The 13921-nt window shown below is 42.1% G+C and overlaps 1 protein-coding gene across 1 annotated transcript in view; it reads left to right on the plus strand.

The window, feature by feature from the left end:
• EMB2771 (E3 ubiquitin ligase) overlaps positions 1-13921 on the plus strand; it is a 73723-nt gene continuing 59802 nt past the window's right edge. Inside the window, exons 1-10 of the mRNA XM_078579160.1 lie at positions 1-285; positions 355-418; positions 1642-1726; positions 2132-2373; positions 3106-3211; positions 3305-3468; positions 4027-4214; positions 4291-4360; positions 4485-4643; positions 9448-9908. Of these exons, the coding sequence (XP_078435286.1) occupies positions 38-285; positions 355-418; positions 1642-1726; positions 2132-2373; positions 3106-3211; positions 3305-3468; positions 4027-4214; positions 4291-4360; positions 4485-4643; positions 9448-9908 (1787 nt within the window). The 5' untranslated portion in view covers positions 1-37. The remainder of the gene's footprint in view (positions 286-354; positions 419-1641; positions 1727-2131; positions 2374-3105; positions 3212-3304; positions 3469-4026; positions 4215-4290; positions 4361-4484; positions 4644-9447; positions 9909-13921) is intronic.

Here is a 13921-nt window from a genome sequence, read left to right on the forward strand (position 1 = left end):
CTTGCCAGTCTCTCTTCACTCTGCCAAGCAATCGGCGATGTCGAGCAGCGTCCGGGAGCTATCGGTGCTGGGGGAGTTCAAACCCCACGGCCTTGTTGTAGAAGCTCCTGAATGGAAGCCTGAGCTCGAGGAGGATCCAGAAACGGAAGGCACGTTCAACTACTACCTCTTTGATCCCGATGTCATCGCCGAACGGAACGCTCATCCTTTCGGGAACGACGATTTTCCGACGTCTTCCTCTGTATTCAATCAGAGCGATCACGAGATTTTTATTCGGGGAAATAGGTACTTTTGCTTCTACTCGCATCCTCACTCATTCCATGACTTATATATCTGCTTTTGTGTTTTTTGCAGTGTTGTATGGAGCGTTGGTTCGAGGATAGAAAAAAGATACACGTCTCCGTCGTCTGTTGTAATGGTGTGTAGGAGTCATTTCTCGACAGCACATTTATTTTGAATTTGTTTATTTACTACTGTTAATTCGTTACGGATGACCTAAATCCTCTGAGTGGAGGGCCTAGTGTTGGGCATGACCGTCGGTTGCATTTTCTGTCACTTGCAATTAGGGTTATGTAAACACAGTTCAAGGCCCGTGCAGATTATATATATAACCTAGAAGTATAATTGTAGTGAAGTGCGGATTATGATTGTAGTAGGGGATTAGAAATTAGATTAAAAGATTTTCCCTCTGTTGGCAGTGGCCATTGCCCTGGAATTTGTTATTTCTGGTCGAATATGATCTAGTGCGTTAGGGTGGGGGGTCAATTCATGACGTTCATCAGTGCCGACTTAGCCTGGCAATATTGTTGTGGGTTCTTGGACTAACTTGTACATTTTCTGCTCTTTGGTATTCTGGACCACCTTAGTATCCAGAAGAAAAGTGCTTTAAGAGACGTTAGCCTTGTTGATTATGGACCATACTTGACGGGCCATCAAGAATGATTGATGCAATTCGTCACACATTGGTATTCATGAGTTTCATTCTAGTTTAGACTGGCTTGTGTTGACTCCACTTTTCCAATTTTGACGATTCCTAAAATCTATGGCTGCTAATATTCTAATATTTTTTGGCAACATCTGGTATGATTGATAAATCTTCACTTTTTAGATACGTCATGTGAATCTTTGAGGTTGTAATGAATCTCTCAACTTAGACTTAGGTTAGTGTTGAAAGGATCGAAGAGGAGGAAGAGGAGAGAGCGTATATGACTCTATATGTCACTTGACTTAAATGGAAATGCCGAGCCGTCCTACTTTGAAGTTACATTCTCCTCTCCTCTATCTTTGTTGGCCTTTTACTCACATTATCTACCAAATCTAAGTAAACTAATCATGGAATTTTATCCTTAATAACATGATTACTTTGTTGGCGCCTAAGGTGGGAAAAATGAGTACTTGTACGAATCATGGTAGTTAAGTATATCGTTTCTCATAACATTAGGTGATGTGGGAATGTTGTTAATTTTTAAGTTGCAACCTTTTCCTTATCTAAGCGCAATATACCTTCATTCATGCCCAGAAGGCTATTTCTTTTGGTCGTGCACTGGTTTTAACCGACGAAGCATAAAATAATCTCAAGCGCAATTGTTGGTTTCGAGAATGCATACTATGTCTTTCCTTTTCTGAGATTTTCTATACCAGGCATGTTGGTGCCGCATGGACAGTATTCCGGATGCGCTTCTCTGTGTATTGCAAATTGATAATCTATCAATCTATACTTCAACTGGTAAGAGCACTTTCGAATTTTTTGATATTTTACCGACATTATTATTGGATACTTTTTATCTTGTTTTCTGCATAATATACCTCGTGAACTTTTGATACTTGATAGTACTGTTCTCTGGTATGCTTCATGTTTCGATCCTGGCATAGTATCCGGATCGAACGATTATTGGAGTTTGAAAATTTCAAGAAACTGCTGCATATGGCAGTGTCGTCCAAGAAAATCCAAAAGTGATATTCTAGGTGGAATAGGATAGTGAGAATCAGCATTTGCCTGGACTGTCACAAGCTTTGAGTAGCGCCTCCTTCTCTTCTTTTTGTGAGAGGTTCTAAGGAGAACCTTATCAGCTCATATTTCGGTTGTGTTCAATGAAATTTAATCATTCATTGTTCTCTGTCTCTGTTGCAGGTGAATTGAGTTACATTCCATTGTCTTATGCCGTAAGGTCCATCTGGTCTGTTCCGCATGGGCTGTTAATCCAAAAAGAGAGTGTTGGGGGTCTTCCAAGCAATCAAAAGTTATCTTTTCTAAAGAAAGAGCTTTCTGATCAAATTTCACCTGACTTTCACTCTCCATTTGATCAAATAACGGGTGATGCGACTCTTACATCCTCACATTTGATCCTGAAACATCCGTTCCAAGAACCTCAAGTATGCTCTCTCCTTTTTATTTATCATTAGTTGTGTAATTTCCATTTTTTCTCTTTCTCACCAAAATTTATCAAAATTATTTGTTGAGCAGCCGAGTATCCTATGAATGATGATAGCATTTCATTTATTGTTTCTGGAAGTCTATGGATCCCAAAAGGATGCTGGCAGTTTCCCACAAGCCTGCCTGCATGGAGATTTATTTATTGTTTCCAATTGCCAAATTGCTTGGAGATTTTTTGTTGAAAGGGCTTCTTTCTCTATTTCTCTTATATCTATATGTAATGACCCATTCCCAAGGGCCCATTTCGGATTCTCTCACCTCCCTAAAATAGCATTTAACGAACCCTGAAACACACAATGAGGGTTGAGCTGCTTTTTCATTCTTGGTTTCTTCTGATTTATGAAAGAAAACTTCCTGAACTAAAGTTGGTTGCAAAAATATACTTTTTGAACCCGTTTTCTGTGTGACATAGAGCTTGAGTTCTTTGACTTTGCGGGGATTTTCAGGTATGCTTTTCGTGAGAAATATGTTGATGCTGGTTCAGTGAAGGCGGATCTTTCAATTTTACTTTCTATTTAACGTTAATCCACATATTAGACTATATTTTTGGTTGACGTCAAAGTAAATGAAAAAAATCTTGTTTGGTGGCCTAGTCTACTTTCTTTTTTATTTTTTTTCTCAGAGGCAAAATAAGTTTAATGATGACGTTTTATGTTTCATTATCTATGCAGTCAACTTATGTTGAAGAGAGGGGAAAATTGACCATCATGAAAGACTTTGACGAAAGAATTCTTTGGACCAGTGACATTATCCCTTTGTTTTCGTCTTATAACGAAGGTCACATTATTGATTTGGTGAAAGTGGCTAAAAAAATTATTCATTTCCCCCATATTTAGTTTTAAATGTTTTGTTCGATGATTTCTGTTGCAGGCAACATGAAACACTCTATCTGGCTGTTGGAAGTTGGGAATCCTGGAAGTGAAACGGTTGCTTTTAGCCACACTGTTGAAGAAGTGTTGGATACTCCATATTCTCAGCTATTTTCATTTAGACGGATATGGCAGGGAACGTGCTCCCATTGTGCAGCCAAGAAGGTGGCCTTTTTCATTTGCTTTATGATAAAATGTCATTATATCGACAGAAGAAAATCACATTCTGATCTCCTGTTACTTGCGAATTTCGGAAACATTTCCTTTTTTTTGAACAATAAAACATTTCCTTGTATGCAGTTCAAAAGCATTTAACATTATTGTGTGGTATCACGTCATTTAATATGAGCCTCATTGTATGGCTTTTCCCCTACAGTTATCCCCGATGGCTTCCAAGAGAAAAATGGGTATAATCTGAGAAAGATCAGAGTACAAAATAATTGGAAAGGGACCATCGGGTGGTCATCCCTATCTTCTTCCAATTTTTTTTTTTTGAAAATGGACCATGACGTTTCTTACGTTCTGCAAGCCTAATATCCTCCGATTAGTATTGTTACTCCTACAGAACACAGGATACCTGGATGGAAAAGTTATGCTGTCGCCTTAAAAGAACTTTCTCTGTTTTGTCAAGTTTTCTGGTGCTCTTTTGCTATTTCCGTTGTGTTGAAAAGCTCAATCAATGTTATTTTCCCCTCTTTCTTAGTGAATTTCCCATCCACTTAGGTCTTTTGGGCGACAGATATAGATGGTGTGCCCATCATTTGTTTCCTGTTACAAGAACAAAAAATGCTGCTTGCTGTGAGGCTTTTGATAGATGAGATGATGGGTGATTTCCCAGTTGAATTTAGGCCCCACACCAGCTGGACCATTCATGCAATTGCCGCTGTACCTGTGGTTGTGAGTCGCTCGAGGTATCTATGAATGCTTCACCTGATTGTATCGAGATTATCTTTTACTAATAACCGATAATCTTTTTCTCTATGACAGGGTTCAAATTTGTCAGCTGCCCCACTATGATATCATTGTTCTAACATCTGATAATAAACTTCTGCTTTATGTGAGTTGCGCTATCCGTTGAACTTTGAGATTCTGTTTGCGGTTCCCCGTCTTTCCATTTTATGGCCTTTTTTGTTTGGCAAGCTGATTTACTTTTTCGTTTTTTATGTACACCAAAACTGCAGTCTGGAAAGCAGTGCCTGTGCAGATATGTGTTCCCTGTTGGTCTTGAGTTACACAAGAGTTTACCCTCACAGTCCAATGTAATCACTAAAGATCTGAAGATCATGGGAGTTGCAGATCCGGTACGGTGTAGAGTTAATGTGATAATTAATGGTGGCCAGGTTCGCCTTTTAATGCTATATTCCTATCCTACCCCCTTTGTTTTGTTTTGCTGTTATTATCCGTATTAATGTTACTCCAGTATTAGCATGCATACGTATCATACTAGGTTTCCGTATCTCCCTCGAACATGATTGAGATAAATTTGTCGATAACTCATAATTCTCAATTTGTTAACTTGTTCGTTCCTCAGTACGTACCAGTTCAGTGAGAATAATCTATCATACTACATTCCATTTTCTGTGATGCTTCTTTCCAAGTCTTTTCTCAGCCTGGTAGATGTTAATAGTGTACCGATGCTTTTGTGCTGTGTGCTCTTAGCCCCCTTTCTTGATCGGCTTGAGCTTCTTTATGCTAGAGGCTCTCTGCCTCACAAACCTGATTGTACCCTTAGCTCCTTGTCCTGATTGGTCTGCAACTCTACATTAGAAGCCCTCTCCATATTAGCTCCTTGTCTTGAACTATAAAATATTGTATTCTCATAAAATGTTACATCTTTAGTAGTGCAACGTTTCTTTCCTGCTGGATCATAACATCTATATGCCTTTTGAGTCATTAAATATCCCATGAAAATGCATTTTAATTATCTGGGTGAAGATTTCTGGGAAGGATAAAGATATACATATGCAGTAAACACGAAAACTCATAATGGTATCTCTGATCTCACTTGGATATGAGGAATTTGTTTCTCTATCTACTCAGTGGGATGTCTCCCCTCCAAGGCGATAGACGGCTGATGGTCAATTAGATTGGTGCCAGTAAATACTGCATCTTCCCAGAGACAGTCTGAGACATTGCTGTTTAAAAGTTATGCGTGGGTGAGTTTATGAAGTCTCCCCATTCTGTTGCCATTTAGCCACCCCATTCTATTGGGGTGTGTTAGCCCATGAAGTCTCATGTCCAACTTCTTTACCCTCAAAGGTCTTTCGAAGTTCAAATATATGTATTCTCCTGCATTGTCTGACCAAAAACATGTTATCAGAAGACTAAACTGCTGGTGTATTATTACAGAAAAGTCAATAATCTGAATTGAGTCCAGCATCTGAGTTATCAAATAGATCCATGTCATTCGTTCACAATCATCTTTGAGGTGTTTTACCATTTTTCTCACCACTTGCATAGTATGAGAGGGACTCTGGATATCACCATTTGTTGAGCGGGAACGTCTTTCCTGTTTTATTTTACTTTGTTCTTGTGTAACCTGTACTGGGCTATTAGTGACCAGGCCCTTATTGTTTGGGCATTGCATGAGTTGGCGACAGATGGATGGCTCCATTATGTCCAATAATCAAGTTTTATTCAGAATATCTGCTTCACACGATTTATCCAGCAAGAGATTCTCAGCTCTAGGGGGAAAATCTGTGATATATTTCAACTTTTGACGACCAAACAAGATCACTTTGACATAGTCCATTCCTAGAATTTTGGGCCCTGCATCTTATAAGCCTTCGGGACTTCTGGAAGGTCAAAAACATTTTTTTGTTTACTCAGGACAGGACAACACTGGGACGGGGGATAACATCATTGAATAGTCCATGTTCATGAGGGAAGAGATCTTCTAGAAAATTGAATAAGAATTGGCAAGTGCCATTTGACTGCAAGCTCTGAAAATAGGATAGAGATGGGCTGCTGCTTCTCTTGTGCCACCCATGGCCATCTAATAGCTCTCTTGAGATGCTTTGGTAAGAAAGTATGGGGCGATGGCTGCTCTTGTGCCACCCAGTGCGACGAAAAAGGTCTCCCTCGGATTGCAGAGGAGTGCGAAGGTGTGTATTATCTCATGTCACCCTGGGAAAGCGAGAAGATCTCCTGGGGATTAGAGAAGAGAGAAGCAAAGACTTCTCTCGTGTCTTGCAGGGCAAACGTGGAGCTCTCTGTGCCACCAAGAATCACAGCAATATAAGAGCAAGAAGACTCTTATCCTGCAAACAGCTCACAGGTTTAGAATGGCCACACCTGGATGTCAGGGTTCTGATACCATTTTGGAGCTCGTAAAGCATAGGGCAGCAGCAATTACTGAAGGCAGTGTCAGAGCTGATAGAGCTCAGCAGCGCTCATACATGATTGTGAGAATGGCACTGAGGGCGGAGAAGGAAGAGGCAAGCCTGTAGAGGGAGTATTGACGAATGAGTAAAATGCGAAAAACCTCATTGATTTTGGTGCAGATCAACCCTTAATTATGGTGCATAGGTATTAGATTCTTCATAAACGATGGGATCCATAACGGTTAGTCTTGTAACAACGAAATAGGTAACAACAGGACATGGATGCCTATATTTTTAAACATAAATATATCTAGCAAAAATATATAAAAAAACATAAAAAGATCAGCCCGTCAGTTAGTTGATACAGTCAAGTTGGGCAAGTCTTTGGGATGGGTTTCATATTCCTTTTCTACCATAATAGTCTGTAACAAATCCTTTGTTTCAGTGGTGTGGAGCGCACATGATCTCACTGTCTAGTCAATTATGATGGCTGCTATTCATGAATTCATCATTTTCAGTCTGATAGATCACCTTTCTTTCCGATTCAAATGCCTTTCATGGCATTTTTATGTACTTGAATGCTACCCATACTTATGTCTGATCCATCATGGCTCAGAATCCCCTACAGTCTCGGGATTACAAATTAACCGGAGCAAATCAGTCTTTTTGTGCAATGACCTATCTCCAGAAGAGGAGACACAGTGCACAGAGATAATAAAAACACTGATTGGGAAACTCCCTCTAAGGTATTTTGGCCTACCACTAACAAAGGGGTGGATGACAAGAGCAGATTGGCAACCAGTTATTGAGAAGCTGGAAAAATGACAACAGGGGTGGCGAGCTAAGGTGCTGTCGAGAGGGGTTCGATTGGTTTGCTGCAATTGGTGCTCCCATCTATTCCAATATTCTACCTCTCAGTATTCAAGATTCCTGCAGGATTCGGGAAGAGAGTAGAAGGTATGATGAGACGTTTTCTATGGAGCGGATCTGGGCCGGAACAAAGTAAGGGACTTGCGATGGCGGCTTGGGACAAGGTATGTCGTCCCACCAAATTGGGAGGTCTGGGTGTCCGGCACATGCAGAGTATGAATATGACATTATTATCCAAATGGGTGGAGAGAATTATGAACCCACGTGATGATCTTGTCATCAAATTACAGTGAGACATCCATGGCAGGGGACTGAATTGGGAAAGAAAGTTAGCTCTGTAGCATGGGGCATTGCTATTTTGGCAAGGGCTTAGACAGATCTTTCCACAAGAACAAGGCTTCTTTTCTGCCAAGTAAGGCGACGGGACGACGTTTCAATATTGGAGGGGATGCATGGTCGACACGAGGCATCTTGAGTGAGACATTCCCTCATTTGTACGTGCTCTCCTAGAATCAAAATGCCCATGTTGGGGACTGTTGGGATGGAGCGTGGACACCGATCATTCAGGGTGCCTTATCCTACCAACGGGTGTCTGAACTCATGGACATGCAACAATCCCTAATCTAATTAAGGCTAAATGATGGAGAGCAAGATGAATGGGTATGGACAAATGGCCCCTTCTCAGTCCAGAAGGCCTACGCAAGGATCCAGGAGGGGTGAGAGGAAGATAGGTCGCTAATCCAAGCATGCAGATTCATATGGTGACAAAGAGTTCCGCTGAAGGTGAGGATCTTCAGCTGGCTGCTAGCACAAAGAAGACTAATGACAAGAGCCTTTTGCAAAAGGCTATATCCGGACACAACGTCACAATGCCTGCTATGTTCTAATGGTGAAGAGGACTGCAATCATCTCTTCTTTGAGTGCTCATTAGCTCGCATGATTTGGGCCAGCTAGGTATTATCAAGATTGAAGGTGACATCTGAAGAGATTTCCTGGGACTCAGTCCAGAATTGTTGAGGCAGAATTGTTGACCAAGCATTGGCAGTGTTGTGGGCCATCTGGTTGCATCAAAACGAGGTGCTGTTCAGGGGAAGAATGGCTTCTACAGATGGAACCATACACAAAGTGAAGGGTTTTAAAGCAACATGGCTCCAGCGGGCAAATGACTGAGAGGGGAGGATCTGAATATGATCAGATTGATGGTGAAGGAACTGTAAGGTCCTGATGGGGGGTTCACCGATTCATCTGGTGTTCACCCTTTTTATATTTCAAAAAAAAAAGAATCCCCTACAGTCTCTCTGTGAATTCCATGTCTGGAAAACCTTAAGTTGCTAGCCATACTGTAACAACTCTGAATAAGCTGGCTCTATTGAGCCTATATTCGGTAAAGATGGTTCGGGATATCAACAATAAGAATGAATCCCAGTCAGTTCCAATTCCGGGAAAGAAATCAAGGACCGGGTGGCAGTACAATGATGGGATGGGGAAGAATGGGAAATGAGAGAGGCTGAGGGGCAAGAGGAGAAGAAACAATGGGATACACGGGATCAGTGATTCCTCTTCTGGATAAGAGGATCTCTCAGCTCCAGCAGATGACGATTAACCGTTTCTTGGATGTTCAAATGTTCCCGGCTTAGTTGTACTCCATCTTATTTACAGGTCTGATAGTGACCTGTTCCGCGTTTATTTGAACGAACAGTGTGGGACTAGGACACATGTGCTTGGCTGCTTCACCTCGCCCTTTTGGAGTGATAAGTCCTGGTAAGGACCTTTTTTTTCACTTCATACCATAAAAGTTCATAGCTTTTATGGAGATTTCCAATAGTAGAAAGTCGCTCATAAAAAATGTTCTCTATTGTGTATAGTTAGTTTTAAACGACTAACCATATGAGGTTTGGAATAGGCCCAGATAGTTTATATGGTTCTAATATTTTCCTTTTCTTTTCTTCAGATGTTGAGGTGCAGTCTTAGTAGAAGTTCATCATCGTCCTTGGTTGATGATTGCATCACAGCTCTGGCAGAGGGTGTTCATTCTTCTTTTTACAACCATTTTATTGTTTCTCTATGGACCGCAAGAGACTCTGATAGTGAATGGGAGTCTTTGAAGAATGTCTTGATGAGAATTTGTGAGAAGCATGGGTCCAGCTTCCCAGATGTCCCCCGTGAAATCGGTGATACATCATGGGATTTCCTAATCAGCAGCACATTTCACAAAAACTATCATCAGCTCTCGTCATTTATTGGAGTCCCTTATTCTCCCATCCATAATGTTGGGGTATCTGTGTACTCTGCTGGGCGTACTAGAACTGATGGCGATCACGATTCATCCTTTTACATGCAGTTTCTTGTTGAAGTATTGGATTCTCTTCATACACTTTATGAATGTTTGAAACTTGATAACCTTAGAAAGCAGTAAGTTTTTCTGGGCGTTAAGATTACAATTGTCTCGTTTCATTGATCCTTTTAGCTAACATTAGCTGTGATTTCCTTTAAAAAATTTAAACGTCTTTTTTTCTTTGATTGATTTTCACTCGTAGCTGATGTTTGAGTATTGATTGCTTTCTTCTCTAGGACATCAAGATTTAGTATCTGCCAAGACTTTGATGAATTAAGTGCTTTTCGATCTCTTTCCTTTAAGTGGATTTGTGGAAGAATATGTTAATTCCCTCGATGAAGGTTATTGATGATAACCCAAATATATTAGTTCCATCTTCATTCTTGGGCTTTGGAAGAAGCCCTAACATTTTCTGAGATACTCCCGTGTTTTGGCTTAAGCTATGTTGACATTTCTTTCTTCTTTTTTATAGAAGAAAGAGTAGAGCTATGAGATAGGAATGAGAGAAGATGACAGCCAGAGTAATACTGCAGCCCTGGGAGTTGGGCAGATGGTGGAAGGAAATAACCAAATTCAATTTGGATGAAAGGTTCTGTTCTCATTATATAGGGATATGTACCCTAAAGACAGAAGCTCACCAATACCCCAACCTTAAATACTTCCACCTTGGCTGATGAATGACTATCCCTGGAGGTGGTACGATTTATGAGGAAGGAAATAACATAAAATAAACTCTCCAATAACTAATGGAGTGTTGCTGCTGAAAAGTGGATCCCACTTGGGGATTGCCAGAAGAAGGCGTTGGATCAGAGGGAAATGTTGAAGGAAATAACATAAAATAAAAAAAACCAGCTCAAAGTGATTGTCCTATAGCTCCAGAAGATGGCCTACAAAGACAAAGTGGCCAAGAAGATGGCCTAATAGCTCCTGTGGAAGGATAACATCCTGTTTTATGATGAAAAGTAGCGCCCTTGCTATCATTTATAGTTTTTAACACAGTTGGTAAGAGCTTGAATTTACATGGTATCAGAGCCAAGTTGCAGGTTCAAATCCCAGAAGCAATGCGCAGCATGCTTGGGCCATAAATAGGCCATTGTCTGGTGTTGTGGGGGAATGTTGAAGTATAACATTATGTTTAAAGATGAAAAGTAGCGTCCTTGCTACCAGCTATAGCTTTTAGCACAATTGGTAATCCCATGAATCTACTGCCTCAAATAACAGCCAAATAATTGTTCTTAATTTTCTGATTTTTTCACAAAATTTGACTTTTTTTCTAAAATCAGCTAACTTTGATTATTTGATTGTGGCTTTTACCAATTGATTGAAAACGTTAATGCTCCAATTGACTTTGGCTAGAGCATCCTGTGTGAGTGATACAAACCCAATCCCCACCCCAAGGTAGGCATCAGTTGGGTACAAACATTCCATTCAAGGCAGTTATTGAGACGGTATTGTTCGCAGATCCGAGAGGTAATCACATCAGGCGCAGAAGAGCCATCCATGGACAATGGCTTCTTCACTGTTCCATGCATTAGAGCAGGGATACTTCTCATCTGTAGGATTGTCGACCTGATGTGTGCTCAGGAGATGATGAGCTTTGAGGGTCAAAGTAACAAACTGTCTCCATAGATAGAAGTTGGTACAACTGAATTTGTTCTTCTCAAGTGCAGATAGAAGTGGTAAGGAATCTTCTCGGGGACCGCCTACTCCACAATATTATCACTTGAGGAAAAATCAATCTCAATGGCCATCCCTCGGGCGCATGTGCCCAGTGGGTTCATGGGAGGGGCATGAGAACTGCAGGCAGTGTGCTGGCTCTCAGCATCAAGCTTGTGGAGACAGGGGCTGGGTTAGGAGCACAGGAATGCGGGGCAGTGAGTGCAGCGGGCATTATGGGCATGAGAATGCCCACAGGTGTGGCCGTGCGATTTTGTGTGTGTATGCGCGATGGCAGGCACATGGGACCATGGGCTCATGGAGGTGCGCAACAGTTCGCACAGGATTACGACAGCCTTTCATCAAACATATGATGGCCAGGCACATTCCTTGGAAGCTGGACTTTGATCAAACATGTGGCAGGCAGGGTGTGGACGTATGGAACTTAGGATGTATAAATGTGTCATTTTTGTAGGCAAGCGTGCAACCGATGCTGGTCGTAGCAGCCCAGAAGCTGCACATTTGTGAATTGACGCAGTAGCATATAAGTATCCTGTAGAGACATGTGCTGCACCAGCAAACAGACATGCGGCACTGCTACAAAATGACAGAGATCCTTCACCCTAATCTCTCCTAGAGTAGCTCTAATATCATGTTAAACTTTGGTTGGCAGTCCTCCCAGGATGACAGCCGTGAAGGTTAGGGTTGAGAGAATGGAAAATCACACATCGACAAGTGAGTCTGGTATAAATACCACTCACATAAATGGTCCTCTAATGACATTTTAGGAAATTGGCTTGGGACTTGGCCGGTGAGAACTTATATACTGGACATGAAGATTGAGATGTGACAATTGATGGGGTTGATTCGAACCCGGTTGCTTCGTATTGGGAGAAGATGGGAAGAGAGGAAGAAGGCGCCGGGATGGTCGTCAGCGTGCCGGAATGGACTACGGCAAGTAGGGGCAGGCGGAGTGGACGTTGCCTACGTGAGGGGTCCGGCGGAATGGACGTCGCCGGAGGGAGCCAGACACATTCTTGATGATAGTTCTTGGCTGCCGTCCTCAAGGGAGGGCTGTTCTATTTAAAGAGATTACAAAAGGTCCAAATGACCTAAATGCCCCTATTGGGCTAAATGAAGAAAGAAACCTAGATACGTCGGGGTCGTATCAGGGGTCGAGGATGACATCAAGGGTAATTCTAAGTATGTTGCGGCAAAGAGGAATCACGAAGAGGGCGAGTCATCGCATGTACAAACAATTGATGACTCATCGACCAAGGCACATGCCAAGACAGTGACTGATAAAGAAATAAAGTGAGTAACAGGTGGCACCACAGGATTGGCTTATGATCTGATAGTGGCTGGGAAGCTGATCACACGTTTGCCAGTGGGAACTGATCGGCCAATTCTACTGAACTTAGGAACCTGTCCAATGTAGATCGCATATTGCTTCTTGTCATGCTCCTTCACATATACATGCAGTCCACGGCCACATTTATTGTAGGGCTGCCTCTGATATGAACGGCCAAAAGTCCTCCAAATCTGGATCCTGCTCCCTGTGTGGTTGGGTTGGTCGCTCACCCTTAAAGTCGCATTGAAATCTCCTCTAGCAGCAACAGACACCCTTGGAACGTGGACACCAGGTCAGCCAACTCCCTCCATAGGTCAATCCTCCTTGTGGCATTCATCAGACCATAGACCAAGACAAGGACCATTCAAATTCATCACTCTTTCTTTTCAGTTTGGCCGCTGGAGAAAATTGACTTTAAGTGTCCATTTTTGAGAACACTGCCTTATTCCAAGCTATCACCACTTCCCCAAAACGTTTTGACCGCGTTAATCGCAAGAAATCCATAGAGGAAACCGCTTCCAACCATGTTCCATTCTTGTGTCTCGCACCTTTCCAACATAGTTTCATATAAACATGCCACCTTGGCTTCCCACTTTTCTGTGCCTGTGCTCATCCCGATGGCTGCGAACGATCCATGAGGCACATTTCATGGTTGAACAAATATTCCCCCTCCACTTGCTGAACTGGCAGCAGTCCCACTTGGAGCAATCTCCTTTGCTCGACCATTTAAAAGGGGTCCTCTTCTCTCTCATTCATCCTTTAACCTGCTCTGCGACCTCCATGTTGATGATCTCTGTGCTCGTTTCCTGAAGACCAGCTGCCCCATCTGTCCATGGTCTGTCTTATTGCTACTTCTTATCCGGTTCCTTGCTGCTAACTTCACCTGTCAACTTTTGTATACAAACCCCTCCCGTTGAGTGTCCCCTATGTGATTTGTTGGGGACGCCGGTCTACAACTCTGCTGCTGCCTTCGGATCCTGTCCGCACTGCATTTAAATCTCCCAATTGATGCACAAATTGAGGGCCAACTGGGTTTTTCTTTTTGAGCTTCTTCAACAATTGGTGTGCCTGATCAAAGCCAGC

This window comes from Wolffia australiana, chromosome 1, assembly GCF_029677425.1.
Source record: "Wolffia australiana isolate 7733 chromosome 1, ASM2967742v1".
NCBI lineage: Eukaryota > Viridiplantae > Streptophyta > Magnoliopsida > Alismatales > Araceae > Wolffia > Wolffia australiana.